The sequence below is a fragment of the Portunus trituberculatus genome, chromosome 5 (assembly GCF_017591435.1).
Source record: "Portunus trituberculatus isolate SZX2019 chromosome 5, ASM1759143v1, whole genome shotgun sequence".
NCBI classification, from domain to species: Eukaryota; Metazoa; Arthropoda; class Malacostraca; order Decapoda; family Portunidae; genus Portunus; species Portunus trituberculatus.
In genome coordinates this window covers 1717737-1737399 of record NC_059259.1, presented here as the reverse complement: position 1 = coordinate 1737399, position 19663 = coordinate 1717737, and the positions used below count along the sequence as shown (strand labels likewise).

The 19663-nt window shown below is 38.7% G+C and overlaps 1 protein-coding gene across 3 annotated transcripts in view; it reads right to left on the bottom strand.

Annotated features, from left to right (window-relative positions):
* LOC123514349 (cilia- and flagella-associated protein 251-like) overlaps positions 1–19663 on the bottom strand; it is an 86564-nt gene that overhangs the window by 35458 nt on the left and 31443 nt on the right. The window contains exons 1-2 of one of the 3 annotated variants that reach the window (XM_045272220.1): positions 6525–6723; positions 1862–2143 (exon numbers count right to left, since the gene is read on the bottom strand). In XM_045272220.1, coding sequence (XP_045128155.1) covers positions 1862–2143; positions 6525–6587 — 345 coding nt within the window. In that variant the 5' untranslated portion in view covers positions 6588–6723. Of the gene's footprint in view, positions 1–1861; positions 2144–6524; positions 6731–19663 lie in introns of those variants that run through there. The other 2 variants (XM_045272226.1, XR_006677585.1) reach the window with 2 other exon arrangements.

Below are 19663 nucleotides of genomic sequence, written 5' to 3'. Positions count from 1 at the left end.
GAGAGAGAGAGAGAGAGAGAGAGAGAGAGAGAGAGAGAGAGAGAGAGAGAGAGAGAGAGAGAGAGAGAGAGATGTTTACAATGCTTTTGGTTACTGCAGTGTTGAAACAATTTGCTCATTATGTCATCTAGAAAAAAAGAAAACCTTGGCTATTTCTTACTAAATCACCCTCACTCAAAACAAGAAGGAAATAAAACTGTTGACCTCCAAAGACTGGTAAATGAAGACAAAAATTAAGTGATTGGAGAGTTTTAGTTTATTTGTCTGTCATTTGCACATTAGTCAGCCATGGTTTTCTCTCTCTCTCTCTCTCTCTCTCTCTCTCTCTCTCTCTCTCTCTCTCTATGTGAAGTTTCATTATTCTCGCTTGCCAAACAAAATTAAAACAAATGCATAACTAGCAATTCACACCAGCAGGCCTCTCTCTCTCTCTCTCTCTCTCTCTCTCTCTCTCTCTCTCTCTCTCTCTCTGGGATTGTCCTTATCCTCACTCACCAAACAACATTCAAGCAGAAATGTATAACTAGCAAATCACCATGAGTGTCAATCCAGTGACCCACACAGGCAAGCAGTCACCACTATCCACCTTATTAGAAGTTTTGTAAATTGTAGATGAACAAAACGACTTACAATGATATAAGGCAAGCCTGCTTTGGCTTGTTTATTGTATCATATGTGTATTTTTTTTCATTTTTATTTATACCATGTGGGCTTTTCACAAGGAATTTATGCGCTAAAGGGGATACTTTTTATGGTACCTCCTATCTCAAAGCCCACCTGCTAGGAAACTGTTGCCCTGAGTGAGGAAGCCCAACCTACACTCAGACTATGGACAGGATTCGAACCGGTGCGCTTGGAGACCCCTCGGACCCCAAAGCACGCATAGTTCCACTGTAACACGGCAGCCACTCAGAAACTATGGATTTGTAGGAAGAAGGAAAAAACTCCCATGACTGTCCCTTAAAAATAGTTTAGTGTTTGATCAGTCTGTTATATAGTGAAATCCGTTACTGTAAGGTTCATTACCACAAGGCACCATTGTAATTGTATAAAAATGAAGAAAAAAAACTTATTAAATTTTATAAAAAATCATAACAACATGAAGTTTTTGAGCAACGGGCGTGTGATAGCAGGAATTTCATGCGCAACATAGACATATGTGGCTTTTTATGTATGCTCAATAGCAATAAAACGTGGTAGCGGAAGGTGTGATACTAGAGGGTTAAGAGTAGATGTTTCATACAGTGACTGCCACCTGTAGCCCTAATAATTTCTTTTACTTTTCCCTTATTTTCTTACATACTAAACTAAACCATTAGTGCCATACAAAGCAGTCACTATATATGCATCTACTTATTTCCACCATCATCTCCATCCTTAAATCTGTTTGATCTCATAAATCAAAGAGGCACGAGGAATCAGCAGTTCTACCTAAAGCAAGGGAGTTCATCCAATTAAGACAATAGATGTGGTGCATAGCCAACTTCTCTTACCCATCACAGCCAGCACCAGTATTAATGTACTCAAGCTTCTGTCACCCATCAAATCCAGCCTCACTTATCTCTACAGCCAGCCACAGTACACAACCCTTTAGCTACCACACCTGCCCGAATCACTTGTTCAATAATAGCACCATTCACAAATCCAGCAACAGTGATGCTAATGAAAACCAAACTCAATTCTCTTACCATTTTGTACTGTTACTAGTGTTGTGAATTGTTGCCAGTCACAGTGAAAGTATCAAAAATTAAATCATGGTTCTTCATTACAAGGAAAACCAACTGGGTCTTTGATTAAGAAAAAAATCGTAAAACTTCTTTCAGGTGTTGAATGCCTCAATCCATCCAACTTCATCTCTCACCTTGGTCTTTGTAGTTTTAGTGGTTCCTGCACCAGCACCTTCACTCTTCACCTCCTCTTTGTCGTCCTGTTCTACTCCAAACACCAGAGAGTCCTCCTTGCCCTTGGGTTTCAGCTGGGCATCCTCACTAGGTAGAGACCCTTTGGACTCATCAGGACAAGGAGTACTGTCAGATTTAGGACTACTGGTGGTGTTGCCCAACTTTGTGGTGTCTGGCCTTCTTTGAACTGGACCCTTGGTGAAAAACGCTGAGATTCCTGCACCCTTGGCCTTTGCTGGTGCCTATGGAGAACAAGGAAAGTCAAGTGAAGAGAGAGGATATGATAGAGGGTTATCTAGAAAGATTCCTGGAACAGGAAATGATACAGAGAATGTTAACCAACAGAATATAATAAAGATAGTGTTAACCAGTAGAATAAAAAAAAATAAACAATGGAACCTCAGATCTCAAACTCAATTGGTGCCTTGATACAGTTCATGAATTGAAATGTTCATGAATCAAAAGTTTTTCCATTGAAATAATGTAAAAACTATATATCTATTTTAGCCTCAAAAATATTTTTACCTACAGTCAACTCTCGACTGATGCAAGGGTTACGTTCCTGGAGACGTAGTGTTACTCAAAATCACGTTATTAAAATATCATTTTCCCATAGAAAATAATGGTAAAAGGGGGATTATGTTCCTGGCCATTGGGAAAGTCTGTCTATTTTGGGAATTTAGTTACTTAAACCTAAAAAAAACTACTAATACAACACTAAGTCATGGAAGGTTTAAAAACACACATTCTCATTCTATTAGCTCTGATGGTACACAATGTGCTCTCCGTCCCATCACATGGACAATCACGGACAATTGCTGAGGTTTTCTCCCCTAGCACAGCAATCTAACACTTCCAACTTCTTTTTGATGGTCACAATCTTTCTTGATTTTCTGGAATCACTTTTCTGTGAGGAGACTGAAGGATGCTTGGATGCCGTAGTATTTTCTTTTTTTTACATAAGAGGGAGAACTACCAAGGGCAAAAAAATTAATATTAGAAAAGAAAAGGCCCACTAGAATTGTATTCTCCATAAAAGAATCAAAAGAATTAGTCAAAATTCAGGGACAAATGACTTGACACCTCTCTCTTAAAAGAAGTTAAGTTATAGGAAGATGGAAATACAGAGACAGGCAGGGAGTTCCAGAGTTTACTAATGAAAGGTATAAATGATTGAGAATACTGGTTAAATCTTTTATTAGAGGGTTAGACAAAATAGGGATGAGAGGAAGAAGAAAGCCTTGTGGAGTGAGGCCGCAGGAGGAAGGGGAGGCATGCAGTTAGTAAGATCAATAAAGCAGTTAGCATAGAAATACCAATATAAAAGATAGAAAAGGGATGCAACATTTTGGCGGTGAAAATGAAGCTGAAGACAGTCAGTCAGAGGAGGGGAGTTGATTAGACGAAAAGCTTTTGATTCCATCCTATCTAATAAAGCTGTACGAATGGAATCCCCCCATATATGCAAAGAGTACTCCATACAAAGATGGATAAGGTCCTTGTACAGAGTTAGCAGCTGGAGGGGCAAGAAAAACTGGTGGAAACGCCACAGAGCGTCTAACTTCATAGAAACTGTTTTAGCAAGAGATGATGCGTAAGTTTCTTCCAGTGAAGGACGAACCGAGAATATTTAGTGTGGAGTTTCTTGTATAACCACTCCCAAATTTTTTTCCTTTAGTCTTCATTATTTGTTGCTCTCCCATCAAATAGTTCCATGCTGGTCTTCTCTTACTCTTACCTAATTCCATTATGTGGCATTTCTTGGCATTGAATTCTAACTTCCACTTCTTACTCTACTAATAAATTTTGTCTATATCTTTCTGCAGCAGCAAACAGTCTTCTCGGATCTTAATTACTCTTAACAATTTTGTATCATCAGCAACATACTAATATAATTGGCACCTCCATACTGTATGTCGTCTACATACACCTGGAACATAATGGGAGCTAACACTGATCCCTGTGGCACTCCTCTAACTGATTGTCTTCAGCCTCTTTCTCACTGCTGGAATGTTGCATCTCTTGCTATCTTTTATCACTATTTTCAAGCTTTCTGCTCTACTAATCTTGCTAACTGCTTGCCTCCCCTCCTCCTGCAGCCTCGCTCCACAAGGTCTTCTTCTTCCTCTCACCCCTATTCTGTCCAACTCTCTAATGCAAGAGTTAACTGGTACTCACAGTTTTTCATACCTTTCTCTGGTAAACTCTATAACTTCCTGCCTGTGTCTATATTTCCAACTTTCTATGACCGGACTTCATTCAAGAGGAAGGTTTCAAGACATTTGTCCCTATCCTTTGGCTAATCTATAGTCTGTAAGGAGACTGGCAACAGAGTGGGCTTTTTTTTCTTTATATTTTTGTTGCCATTGGCCAGTTCTCTCTTACATAAAAAAAGAAATATATATAATATATATATATATATATATATATATATATATATATATATATATATATATATATATATATATATACACAGTGGTATCTCAATATACGAAATTAATTCATTCCAGAGTGGTTTTCATATCATGATTTTTTCATTTAATGAGTCGCGTAAATTGCCTAATTCATTCTAAGCCCTACAAAATTAAAATTAAATTTTAAAATAAGGGTAAAACCAGAATGAAATAAAATCCTAATACATTTCAATCATTCATTATACCTAACCTAACTGTTAATACCTATAAATGAAGTAGATAATAGAACATAATGCAATAATAAATGAAAAACAATAATACGAAAATGATATGAAAATGTGGAACCTTACCTTTTGAGTGAGGCGATGTCTGAAAGCGAAAATGGCGGCAGAGGAGGAGGACAAACAACAGAAAATATAGAAAATGGCAGGAAACATTAACACTTAACTTTATGAAACACTTAAAATTATTATTTTTTTTTTTTTCAGTTTCTAAATTTCATCAATTAACACTTAACTTTACGAAACGCTTAAAATTCATTTTTCTTTTTTTCAGTTTCTGATTTTCATCAGCTTCTTCTTCCCTTCGCTGTTTTTTCGGATCAATTTGACCTTCACCTTGACTCACTAATGGCCTCTTTGAAAAATAACGATCCAAGGAAATTTGTTTCTGCCTACTTTTCAATATGTTCCTGAAATGACTCAGGCAAATGTCATTAAAGATTCTGACCAATAGGAGAGTAGGATCTTATGGCACGTTTATGGCACGAATTTTAAAATTTTCTGCGCCCAAGAAATTCAAGTTTTGTTTCGTATCTTTCGTATCCTGAGTAATTTTTCGTCATACAAAGTGAAAAAATCTTCGCATATCATTTTGTAAAATGAAATTTTTTTATACAGATGCTTTCCTATCTCAAGGTACCACTGTATGTATATGTATATATATATATATATATATATATATATATATATATATATATATATATATATATATATATATATATATATATATATATATATATATATATATATATATATATATATATATATATATATACCCACACCCTCTATATACAGCATTGTTGGTTCCCACTTGCTTTGCCGTCGTCTCTGTAACACGCTCGACAGTCATGATAATCTGTGCTTCCTTGCAGCAACACGCTCACTTTCATTCAATACTATTCTGAACTTTGTACCTGGCTCTGTCATTACAGCAAGCATATCCAAACTGTTTGAACTCTCCTGTACACTTAAGAGAGCTGTGTATTTTTACCAGGTGGCCCTAACCAGTACAAGGTTCCTCCAACTGACAGAAGCAAAATGCCAGAGGCACTTCAGCCTTGGGGATACCTGAGGAAGAATTGGAGAAATAGGACAAAATACAGATATGAGGTAGTGATTTGAGAAGCCCAATGGAGAAGATAGGATAACAACATAAACAGAAGGATTAAAGATAAGAAAAATGTTGGTTGTATCTTCAAGTCAAGATAGTTAGAAATATGAATAGAGTGTTGCTACAGGTCATGGAGGATAGCAAAGTTGAAGGCTATTTCATCAGGATGGTCAGTGAAGAGAGAGGAGAGCCAAAGCTGGTGGTGAACACTGAAATCTCCAAGGATGAAGATCTCTGCAAATGTGCTTTTGAAGTTAAATACTCAAAGAAATTTCTATAGTCAGAGGAGATAGGTGAGAGATAAACAGCACAGATAAATTTTGTTAGAAAGTGACACTATAATTTTAACCAAATGATAGAAAAACTAGGAAGATTCAAGACCATGTGCAAGTGAGCAAGTCAAGTCATCGTGCAAATAGACATAACATCCAGCTTTGGAATGAAAATGAGGATAGAGAAAGTAGGAGAATAGGAAAGGGGCTACTGTCAGTTTTCTAAGATACCTGCATTTTGGTGAGGAAGAGAAGATGAGGTTTAGGAAAGATATAATCAAGAATGGAAGGTGAAGGTAATGAATGTGTGTATATCAAGCAAAGGAATTAAATGTGGAGTAAGTGGATTGTGGTAAGAAAACACAATCTCCTCATGTCTAAACAGAAAGTGTGGAACGGTTGATGTGAATTTCGACACAGCACAGCATCCTGACATCACATGGTGGACTGTGCACACACAAAGATCAGCAGAAAGCATGATAAAGAAAGTGTATATGAGACTATGGGTGAGATGTGTACAAAGACAATACACAATTATGGCATACCTTCTCCTCTTTAACAGCAGTACTTGGACAACTTTCCAGCTTCTTAGTCTGTTTGGCAAACATGTTTGCTATCTGACTGGTGGCCTTAACAGCTGCAGTGGTGGTGCCAGTAGTGGTGGTAGCAGTGGTGGTGGTGGTGGTGGTGGTGCTACAGTCCAGTTTAGTATATTTTTCTCTTCTTTCTTTTCATTAGTTTTTTGCACACTCTGGAAAGCAAAATACTCATTTAGTTGGTGTTTTTTTTTCTTTACTTCTAAAACTAAATAAATCAATAATACTAATAGAAAAGGGGCTACTGTAAGTTTTCTAAGATAGTACCTGCATTTTGGTGAGGAAGAGAAGATTTACAAACCTGAGAAATTGATGCTTCTCTTACACTGTCTGTCACCTGCTCCTATTTGATCAAATTTTGCAGAATATTCTAAAAGCTTTACTGTTACTTGAACAATCAACTAATCCATATACCATGCTGGCAATCCCACAAAGGACAGCCCAAGTAGAGCACCATACATTCATGCACATCATTCATAATACATTATAAACATTGTCAGTCTCAAGTGAAGATGGTTTGATCTGATGGCAGTAACTAATGCTGCAGCTGTATTCCATGTATTTCAGAAGAAGTGGCACAAAAGAAAGGAGCAAAGGTGGCTAATAACTAAGTTTGAATAATAATAGTTTGAATATTATAATTTTATCTTTTACACTATGTGTGTTCCATTTTAATGGAAAGGGCTTCTGTTTTCCTAAGTTGTGAATAGACTAGTTAAGGAAATAAATACACAATGTATTGCTCCAAAGTGAGTGTATTTTCTCTAATTCTGCCAAACCTGTCACATACACACTGCAATACATCAGTTACTAAATACTGCTTCAGTACTGCCTCTGAATCCACTTCTGGCACTGTAAGTCTTTAAAGTGGAAGGATCTGATATAGAGTCATTCTGATTTTCCCAGAAATGAATGAAGTAGGACCTCACATAAGAACATACAAAAAATGAGGAAGCTGCAAGAGTATGTTCCATTCATCAACTACTTTATTAGAAAACCAGTTCCTTTCCATTTCTTTCATAAAATCTAAATTTCTCAAGCTTGAACTCATCATTTCTCGTTCTATCCTGGAAACTGATACTAAAAATATTGCTCATGTCCCTTATGTTACAGCTCCTAAACCACTTAAGGCTTACAGTCAATTGGTCGCTAAAGCAATTGGTACTCAGGTCATCTGGTCCACAAGTTAATTGATACTCTAGACAAGTGATCACCAAGTCAGTTGGTCCCCAAACCAATTAAGACCCAAGCTGTCCTGAAGGTGAAGCACCTTTATGCTTCAGTCAGCTGTGATAACAATACGTCAACCCAAACAATCATCTCGCGGAATCTTGCAATTCCCGAGATTTGCCATACCAAAAAGCATCTTGGCCTCATGTTATTCTAAAATTATTTGCGTAATTTGAAAAAAATTATTAGGTTTTTTTACCTCATGTTATTGCCAAAGCCATGAATATTATTGCTGAAAATCAGTATCAAAAGTGGTAGGTTTGCTGATGATGCAAAATTGTTAAGATTACTTAAGACCAAAGAAACTGTTTGTTGCTGCAGGAAAATACAGCCAAAATCTATGAGTGGAGTAAGAAGTGGAAATTAGAATTCAATGCCAAGAAATGCCACACAATGGAATTAGGAAAGAGTAAGAGAAGACCAGTATGGAATTATTTGAAGGGAGAGAAACAAATAATGAAGACTAAAGATGAAAAAGATCTGGGAGTGGTTATACAAGAAACTCTGAGCACCGAAAAACACATCAGTAAAATATTTGGAACCACATATAAAATGTTGACCAATATTAGGATAACATTTCAATACATGTACACTGCTGGTCAGAGCGGAAGGTGCAAAAGGGACCATGACTTCCACTGACCAAATTTCATTCATCCCTTCTTAACTCCTAAACATACGGCAGGATTCGCTGCATGTCACCATCTGACAACTCTGCAGCTCTAGTAGTCAAAGTAGATGATATGTTTCCTTAGTCAACGTTTGCCTGTGGTTCGTGTGTTTGCATTTGAATTTTTCAAGAAATTGCCACGAACACTGGCATAGCTCTCAGAACTATTCAACATTGGACCAAAATTTATCGTGAAGGAGGAAGAGACGCTTTACCACCACCTTACAAGCCTGAAGTGCGTAAGCGCAGTGTGACCCAGAGAACTCTGAACATTATTCAAAGACAGCTTGAGGCCAACACTCACATACACAGCAAGGAACTTACAGCCAGGAACCCTCTGTGCTGGGTGGGGTGAATGAAAGGAGTGTGTGGAGATATGTAAAAGGCGACATGGGATAACAGAGTTGCCGTGCAGTTTCAAAACCTTGCCTCAGTCATGATTACCTTAACAGTAGGCAAGCAGTTTGTGTCTCAGCACAAAGATTGGGACTTAGGTAAGTGGCGTAGGGTACTTTGGTCAGATGAGGCAAGCTCTCACATTACAGACAACCAGAGAAACCGTGTGTACCACAGACCCGGTAGAAACCGTCACGATCCACGCTATACAACACACACATTAAAACCCTGATTCTTTGATGGTGTGGGGTTGTTTTTCTTACTATGGTCTTGAAAAATTAGTGTTTTTGCCTAAGAATGTTCATATGAACCAAAATAACTACTTTAAGCTAATTCTAGATGAGTTAGATGAGTGTATAGAAAAGTGCAATGCTGATACCTTCATGCAAGATGGTGCACCGAGCCATACGGCAAAGTTATTTGTTGACTGGTTTGATTTCTGCAATGCCAGCCTTTAAAACCTTGGCCCGCAAGTTCGCCAGACCTGAACCCTATAAAAAATCTCTGGGCGTACATAAAACTGAAGCTAGAGGAGAGAAATACCTCCTCCCTCCCACGCCTCCAAGCTAGTATTCAGGACATATGGGACAATATTGATGCTCAGTATCTCTACCACTTGGGTGATTCACTTTTCAAGACTCGAAAGGTCAAGAAGGCACGAGGGCACCCTATCAATTATCAATTGAAACATATTTTCTGTCATTAATCTTCTTCACAGGATGTCACATGTACCACGCCTTCTGCTCTGACCAGCAGTGTATAAGGATATGGTGAAAAAAATTATACCGAGTATGATACGTCCAAAGTTGAAATCTGCAGCAGTGGTGTGGTCGCCGATCTTGAAAATAGATATAAGAAGATTAGAATGGATCCAGAGGATAGCTACAAAGATGGTGCCATAACTAAAGAACCTACCATATGAAGAAAGGCTAAAGGAAATGGGACTGCCAACCTTACAAAACAGAAGAGAAAGAGGAGACCCAATAACATTGTATAAAATAATTAAAGGCATTGAAAAGATAGAGAAGCAAGACCTGGTGTTGGTGACAGAAGATAGAAGGACAAGAGGACATGCAAAGATGATCAGGAAGAGGCAGTGTGTGAAGAATATTGGAAAAAACAGTTTTCCACATAAAATGGTGGAAAAGTGGAATGCATTAAATGATGAGATTCTTGCAACACATTATGTGTATAGCTTTAAAGAAAATTATTGAATTGAAAATTCTTTGTCCTTGCTTTTTAACAACCCTCTTATCTTGTGGAAAGCTGAACTTCTTGACACCTATCCTGAAACTGTTCTTTCTTTAATTTCTTTTCATGTCCTATTGTGTCATTGGTGTCCTAGATTAGTAAGTCTTCTCTATCTAATTTTTCCAGTCCATTCCTTACTCTGTACACTGCTATTAGACCTCACCTTTACCTTCTCTGTTCTATAGTTGTAAGACCTAGTATTCAAAGCCTTTCTTCATATTACTGTTCACTTAAACTTGGAGGAAGCTTTGTTGCTGCCCTCTATATTCTTTCTAGTTTCCTTATGTGTTTCTTTTTGTTCAGTGACCATACTGTAGCTCCATATTCTAATTTTGGGAATATCAGAGTTGTTATCAGTTTTTCTTATCACATCCTCATCTCTGTAAGGCCACTTTCACACCAAGGTGGCACATTGTACATGGCAAATGGCAGGTGGCAAGTGGCAAGTGACGAGTGGCACGGTGATTTCAGACCAAGGTAGCACGTCGCCACGCGTCTCAGGGTGGCAGTTCACTTCACAGTATGCAAGATGGCATGATCGGATGAGGAAGTTATTGTTGCTTTGATTGGTAATATAGTCGCCCGCAGAAGAAGAAAAAGAAAGAAAGTCTGGATACATCCGTATCTTAAAGATAATGTAGAAGCTCAAACTGTTTTTGTAGTTACAAAGCAACTAGAGCTTGATGAAGAGAAGTTCCAGATTTTGTACCAATTGTGCAAAGAAATTTTTGGTATCTGGTATTTTATGTTAAATAGTTCATTGTCTGGAAGAGGCACATTCGTAGTTGTGCACGAGAGCACCCACGAAAGACAAATGACAACAAAAACACAACTGTGTCCTACACAGCTACGTGTCCCTCTCATAGGCAGTGTTGTCACATGTGCTTGCTCAAATCTGTCTAGTCTTTTGAAAACTAATCAACATGTGCCATACATCCAAAAGTTTTCTTATTATTATATATTTTGTTATTAGAATAAAAAAAAGTAATAGTACATTGTCTAATAATAAGTTTTGAAGTGAAAGTTCCACTAAAATTAGGCATCACAGTCCAGGGTGGCAATTCGCACATTCAAAAATAACGGGCAGGTCCGATCCCTGAGTGGCGTGGCACGTTGCATGTGGCACATGTGACGTGCCACGCCACTTCAGTTTGAAAGGTTTCATATGTTTCCGCATGTTCATTTTCACATGGCTTACCACCTGCGACGTGCCACTTGCCACGTGCGACGTGCCACCTTGGTGTGAAAGCAGCCTTAGTGAATGCCACCTTTATATTTATCAAAATTTCATAGACATGTAGTGAACACCACTACACTACAGGCAACCCCCGTTTAACAAAGGGGTTACGTCCCTAAAAAACACTTCGTTAAGCGAAATTTCGTTAAGCGAACTGATTATAACAAGTTTAACCTTGAACTTCCACTGAGAGTAAGCAAAGCGAGAGTGCATCATAGTACAGTGAAAGGTCTAATGAAAGTAAAAATTATGAAGTTTAACATTTAGGCAGTTAAATTTAATTTAAGTCATTATAATGTACACTAATGTATGTATGTACGTAGCTTTATAATGTTGATGATCTTAAATTTATGAAGGGAGGGAGAGTGAAATGGGAAAGACACCAACCAGCAACCTGTGGAATGTAAACAAAGGGCGCATCATTATACCGCATACAAAACTTATGTACCACATTTCCACAAGGCTTTCCATTTTATCCATTGTAGAGTCACGAGTTCAGGTGGTTCTTTTAGCTTGCAAGGAAGATACAGTCTCACTCAAAACCTACCAGTATACTGCCATCATGCACTGTAGACATTGCTCATGCTGCCTCCTCATCCCTGCTAACATGAATGCTTCCTGTATTTATTTATTACATATCTGAACTTTAGCAGTTTCTGCTGCCTTCAGCTCGGTGTAGCGGTAAACTGACGCCTCAACTCCGCTAATATGAACGCAGCGTAATTTCCATAACTTACTCTCACCATTTCAGATGTTTTTGGTAACTGTTATATTGTGGTAGTGAAAACTTTGTATGACATAAATAAGAATTTTCCAATCGCTTTGTTATAAGGAAAAACAAGTACATATTACTCAGAAAATATTTGCACCGCGAAAGGCAACACTCTCGCGATATCTCGTGTCTATTTTTAGCCACAAACACTCCCAAACAGCAAAACATGACATGTTGTTTTTCTTTCAACTCAGGAACTATATTATGCATGTGTCCAACTCGGGGATCAACTGGTGAGAAACGAGGAAGCGAATAAACTAATCACATAAGGCTTTGCTAAGTCGCTAACCTTAGCGCAAAACATCTCGCACCAATTAATACCACTTCCAGTCAGTTCTGGGAGGAATGACTGTCATTTTCATTTGTTTCACATCATTCAAGACTGGTTTAGCAAAAAAAAAAAAAAAAATCCATGATGTGGCCAGCACTGGCGAAATCACAAAGTCTCAGATCTGCTGACGCTGTACGGGTTAATAGTCTGCTGACTTGAAAATAGTAGACACAGTACATGGAGTCAAGATGGTAGCCAGCAATGCTATAGTTTTCTTGTCTCTCTCGTGTCTGTGAATAATATCCAGCTTCACTTCAAGAGTAAGAGACTTCCTGGTCCTCTTAGGAATGCTAGGCCACATTGCAAGGAGTTTTGGTGGGAAGTTGAGCGAGTGAAGACGAGCTGCTGTTGACGCTCTTATGGGAGTGAGTGGTGCGTGTTGTCCACAAGAGGCTTGATCTTGATCTTGATCTTGATTCTACAGGTGTCCCAGGATTTCTCCTGAGGCAGGCCTTAGTATTTGCGGCTGCTAGTGTATTCAAAAGCTTGTCAGCTTGCGTGATACGGTGGGGCCTTCAAACTTGGCAAAATTTACCTGGATAAAACTTTGTTAAAGCGAGATAGGTATTCGTTAAATGAGCAGATGGTAGTAAAATGAAACCTTCATTGTAGCGAAATTTCGTTGTGTGAACCTTCGTTAAACGGGGGTTGTCTGTACATTACAATCATCACCAGACATGCACGCCTGACTGACTCCAGCGTGTAATGAACACCACTACACTACTGCTACTATTACTATCCAGTCACCACGTGAGTCAGTCAGCACTGAGACCCTGGGACACATACACTCAACTACACGACCGCTCGTCCCATCACCACTACACTACTACTACTGCCACTACTACACTACTGCACTACTACTACTACGGCCCGGGTATCCAGTCACCATGTGAGTTCAAACAGCACTGAGACTCCGGCACACACACACTTGCCTACACGACCGCTCATCCTGTCACCTCTACCTATTGTATATCTATAATAGCAGTATACGAACATCTCTAGTTTACTTTTCCATCCGTGTCCTGGCTAGATAGTGAACACTACAGGCATTTCCAGTAATTCTATTTATGTGCTTTTCTAGTGACAAGTTATCCACAGTAGTTACTCCAAGGTCTTTTTCTTCAGATTTCTTCTTTTTCCCATTGAGTTAACTCCATTCAGCCTTCTTTTGCTCATTCCAAATTCTAATATGCTGCACTTTTTAGTATTAAATTCCATTTCCCATGTGAGTGACCATTCCACTATCTTATCCAAGTCTTGTTGTAGCGCCTCACAATCTTCTTTTCTATTCATCCTCCTCATTAATTTAGCATCATCTGCAAACAGACTGATGGAACTGTCTATACTTTCTGGTATATTGTTCACATGTACCACAAACATTATTGGTACTAATCCTCAAGATATCAGTTTAGTTCGTTCTGTGATGGAGCTCCTATCTAAAAAAAATTATACCTCAAAACAATTTTTTCAATTGAAATGCATTAAAATGCCATTAATCTGTTCCAGCCTCCCCAAAAAGAGCACCCCTAATCTTTTTTTCATATTTTCAGGTAAAAAAAAAAAGTATTCATAAATAACAATTATTGTAAAGAAACATAATAAAAATAAAACAAAAAGAGGATATAAATAAACTACTTTTATTAAGTATATTTATCTCTTGTATTTTTTAAAGGAGCCATATTCACAAACCTACAAAGATCACAAATATTACATATCACCAACCTACAAAAGGTAAAAAATATCATAATACTTCGCAAACGTGAAACATGAAACCATAAAAAACACAGCTGGAACAACATGGCTGGACCAAAACATAAATGCGGCATCAAACTGTCTCATTGGTTCCTTGTCATGTAATGTTTAATTTATATGTTTTGACTTTTATTTATTATTTTTGTTGTTAGAATATCATTTTTTTATTTATTTTTATTTATTTTATTGTTTTTGGTAGAGAAATCATTTTCCAGCAAATATATTTTGTTCTCAAATGAAAATTTCTTTCACCAAGTAGCATATAAGGTCTGAAATTCTCCACATTGCACAAGTGATGGACACTAAGTGAGGGTAGGGTGTTCATAAAGCCAGAAATGCACTAACCGAGGTGAGGACTAAAAGAAGACCTCTGTAATTCAAGCTTTTAAGTCACAGGTAGAGCCACTCACTTATGCCTAACATAATTTATCAGACAATACAGATACAGATACCCGATGATACAGAGCGTTCACTAGCATTGGCAGAGGCGGTGGTGAGCATGGGATTGGACAGACATCCACACTACATACCACTTAGAAGCTATGCCATTTGTTGAGTGGTTTAAAGTTCATGTCACCATGATACCCAGTAGTTACACCAAGATACACTTAGGTGTTGATATGGGCCCTAATATGGATACCACTAAAAATAAAATTGCCTGTGCCACTAATGGGCAGAAGGTGAACAGTGCTTCCTACATATACTCTTCAAGAAAGCAAGCCTACAGGTACTATAAGATGCAACATTAAAAAAAAATAATAATAAATAAATAAATAAATAAATAAATAAATAAATAAAAAAAACGATTACAACTGCCTGCTGCAGCAGTGCCACCATCCATTAGTCATTTTCTGAAGTGCACAACAAGCACGACTGGAATTCATTTGCTGTCCAGAATTAAATTATTAAATTATTATCTGGACACTGTCCAGATCAACCAAAATCCCGATAAATGATGTCTGGATAAACGAGGATTGAGTGTACTTCTTTATGGAAGCAATATGTAAGTATAGGACTCATTACCATTAGCTTCCCATAAAAGTTGACTACTTTCAGACATTTTATGTTGTTCTTCATCTTCAGAAAATTGCCAAAAGCAGCCTAACAATAATAATATTTTTTTCTTTAAATTTCCTTGGGTTTATTTCATAACGTACATACCTAGCATGAAAAATCATTTACAGTGGTACTTCAATATACAAATTTAATTCATTCCGCGGCGATTGTTGTAGTCAAACCTCGATGAACACGAAACTCGCGTAGACACGAATCGGTAAAATATCCCATATTTCGCTGAGCACGACTTTGACTCGCAATTGCACGATTTGGTTTCCATTTGAATCTCCCACTGGTCCTGGTGGATGCATTTGACCTTCCCCTCCCAAGTGTCTTGGACTCTTTGTAATTTGCTGAAAGTCATGGAAGATGCAACATCCCTCTTCACTGAAACAGATCCCATCCTGGAGAGGAGCATTACCGTATTTTACGGCTTGCAAGACGCTGTATCTTGGAAGACGCACCCTAATATTTGAAAGAAATTTCTAAGAAAAAAAAGTCATTCTCATACAAGAATGCATTCACCATATACCCGACCACTGAATACAAAAACATCAGAAGCAAGGAGTCTGCAGGACATTATTGTTTCACCACTCATTACAAATTTGCTGGAGCACTCAACACAAACTTAAAACTATGTAAATAAAAATACCAGAGGTAAATACAAATACACAGTGAAACAGTTCATCTCTTCTTGTTTTAGTGGCGGGCGACAGCATGTTTTGGACCTGTTGTTTACATTAAGGAATCATTTGTCCGATCGCCGAAACCGAAAACATCAGTGCTGCAGTTTGTATTTATTTTATTTTGCAGTCGTGCTTCATAGGCTTTATCAATGTGAATACAATTCACAAGTGGAGTTTTGACGACTGGCATGATGTGTGTGCGTTCGTGTGCATGTATGTGTGTTGCAATGAGACGAGGGAGCGGCCCGTTTTCTCCACACGCTGAGTAGGCTGCAGGAAGGATTACGGTATTGGAAATACTTGTAACACCTAAGTACTGAGTTTACATAATATAAAAGGCTAAATTAAATAGTACTTAAGCTAACATCATAATGTGATGACTCAACATACAAATCCAGGTCGCCATGGTACAGTGGAACCATGCGTGCTTTGGGATCCGAGCGCACGGGTTCGAATCCTGTCCACGGTCCGAGTGTAGGTTGGGCTTCCTCACTCGGGGCAACGGTTTCCTAGCGGGTGGGCTTTGAGATAGAGGGTGCCCAAAAAGTATCCCCTTTAGCCCATAAATTCCCGTGAAAAGCCCACATGGTATAAAAAAAAAAAAAAAAAAAAAAAAAAAAAAGTGTCCAAGCTCACTTGAGGTTGGATGCTGCCTTACAATACAACATTCATCTTGGAAGACGCACTAGTATTTTTCAGGGTATTTTATAGGAAAAAAAGTGCGTCTTGTATGCCGTAAAATACGGTAAGTTCAAGAGGGGTGTTGAGGAGCTTTTTGCCCTACAAGGAGACTTTACATCATATGGAAGCATCTGCCAGTCAGAGGCCCATCACTTCATATTTCAAGCCCTCTCCAACCAGCAAATAAATTAAAGGTACTAGTACTATAATTAAATAAAATGTGTGCTTGGTACTTCATTTATCTATTTATCTTTTTTTCAGCCTTTTTGTTTTTGGTAAAAACATTTTTTTGGGGAGGATCTGGGAACGTAACCTCCATTTTCCCATAGGGCCTATTATTCGCCCAACACGAATCTCACCATACACAACGCGCTCAGGAACGTAACTGTCGTGTTGGGTGCGGTTTGACTGTATATAAAAAAATTGTATATCAAATCAATTTATCCCATAGAAATTAATGGAAATAGAATTAATTTGTTCTTGTGGATATGAATTTACCCCCTAAAAAATTAACATGCTTTAAATATCAACCAAATATAGTTTTAATATGAGATAAATACAATGTTTATTGTATGCATGATATAAATTAACTACGGGTAACCCCCGCTTAATAAAGGGGTTACGTTCCTAAAAAAACCTTCGAAAATTAAGCGAAACTTCGTTAAGCAAACCGATTATAACAAGTTTAACCCCTGATTTGAACTTCCATTGAGAGTAAACAAAACGAGTGTATCACAGTACAGTGAAAGGTTTAATGAAAGTAAAAATTATGAAGTTAAACATTTAGGCAGTTTAATTTAAGTCATTATAATGTACACTAAAGTATGTATGTATGCAACTTTATAATGTTGATAATCTTAAATTTATGAAAAGAGGGAGAGTGAAACGGGAAAGACACTAACCGGCAACCTGTGGAATGTAAACAAAGGGCGTATCATTGTAATGCATACAAAACTTATGTATCACATTTCCACAAAGCTTTCCATTTTATCCATTGTGGTCATGAGTTCAGGTGGTTCTTTTAGCTTGCAAGGAAGATACAGTCTCACCAGCCTTCTTAATAGTCTGCTGACTTGAAAATAGTAGAGACAGTAGATGGAGTCAAGATGGTGGCGAGCAATGCTATTAGTTTTCTCACCTCTCTCATGTCTGTGAATAATATCCAGCTTCACTTCGAGAGTAAGAGACTTCTTGGTCTTCTAAGCAACGCTAGGCGACATTGCAGGCTGTTTTGGTGATAAGTTGAGCGAGGGAAGATGAGCTGCTGCTGACGCTGTTATTGTTTTGAACATGGGGAGTGAGTGTTGCGCGTTTCGTCTACGAGAGGCACTGGTGTATTCAAAAGCCTGTCGGTTTGCGTGATACGGCGGGGCTTTCAAACTTGGAAAGAATTACCTGGATAAAACTTCGCTAAAGCGAGTTTTGTGTTCGTTAACCCATAAACTGCGCCAGACATCTTAAGATGCTATTTGACCAACTGTGCCAGACATCTTAAGATGACAGGTTTTCTAAGCTGCATTTCAAAAGTTCCCGCACAGCCACCATAAAATCCAATGAACATCATGTGGCAACATCATCCCTCTTTCACTCCATATAGGCATTATTATCTCAGTCAGGCTTAGGCAGTCATGGAAGACGGTAATTCATCATCATCTTCCCATGCTGGCCAGCCTCCTGGCTCCCACACTCATGGCCATGGGGGAGGCAGATGTCGTAAAAAGAAGGAGATAGTAAAAAGAAAGCTTGCACTAGGCTCTGATGATATAGATTATTTACAGCAATCAACTCTGGTGTTGTGAGAAAGCCCAAGAGATGCCGTAAACACCCTCTTGCCTCTCAAGGTCATGAGCGCGCTGCCGCTCCCTCGCAGCCAGGCAAAGCGCGTAATATGCCATTGACACCATCAAAATTTTTACCATTGATTGAAGATTCTGAGGAATCACTCTCATCACTTTCTGATGATCCACATTGGCAGAAAGAACAGGAAAACGACAGTGGAGGTATAGGAGAAGAATCAACAAATGAGCTGAGTGAGGGAGAGATGTCAGCTGATCAGAGAGAGGAGGAGGAGGAGGAGGAGGAGGAGGAGGAGGAGGAGAGGGAACGGGAACCTCATTTTCAATTTTTGTTTCACTTTTCAGTGACCTACTTGTCTCCTTTGAGTTTCATAAGATCAAAGATAGTTTTCAAGCAAGTTGATTTTTTTGCCATTTTTTGCGCACCCTGCAGCTGTCCTGAAATCATAATTACGCAGTTTAAGGGTTAAACGAGCAAATAGTAGTAAAATTAAACCTTCATTGTACGAAATTTCGTTGTGTAAACCTTCGTCAAGCAGGGTTTGCCTGTATATTGCCCAAAATAACAACTTAACCTGCAAAACTCAGGACACATCGATAGGCGTTCATCATGCAAGACTCGGGGCATGTCGATAGACGTTTAGGCTTTTTACGGCTATATTTTGGCTATTTTCTTCCCATTTTCTTTGCTTGTGAGCTGGCAACACTCATCAGGAGTAAACATATGCTCCATGTCACTGTGTCACCAACGATGGATGGTGGGAGCGACAGGGATTTCACTGTGTCTGATTCCGCCACCTCTCACACACGCCTTACTTCTATACCTCGGGTCTCTCCATGTTACAGGGAGACAACTTTTAATGAGAGTGGTATCAGAACAGGAGAGAGAGAGAGAGAGAGAGAGAGAGAGAGAGAGAGAGAGAGAGAGAGAGAGAGAGAGAGAGAGAGAGAGAGAGAGAGAGAGAGAGAGGAGAGAGAGAGAGAGAGAGAGAGAGAGAGAGAGAGAGAGAGAGAGAGAGAGAGAGAGAGAGAGAGAGAGAGAGAGAGAGAGAGAGAGAGAGAGAGAGAGAGAGAGAGAGAGAGAGAGAGAGAGAGAGAGAGAGAGAGAGAGAGAGAGAGAGAGAGAGAGAGAGAGAGAGAGAGAGAGAGAGAGAGAGAGGAGAGGAGAGGAGAGAGAGAGAGAGAGAGAGAGAGAGAGAGAGAGAGAGAGAGAGAGAGAGAGAGAGAGAGAGA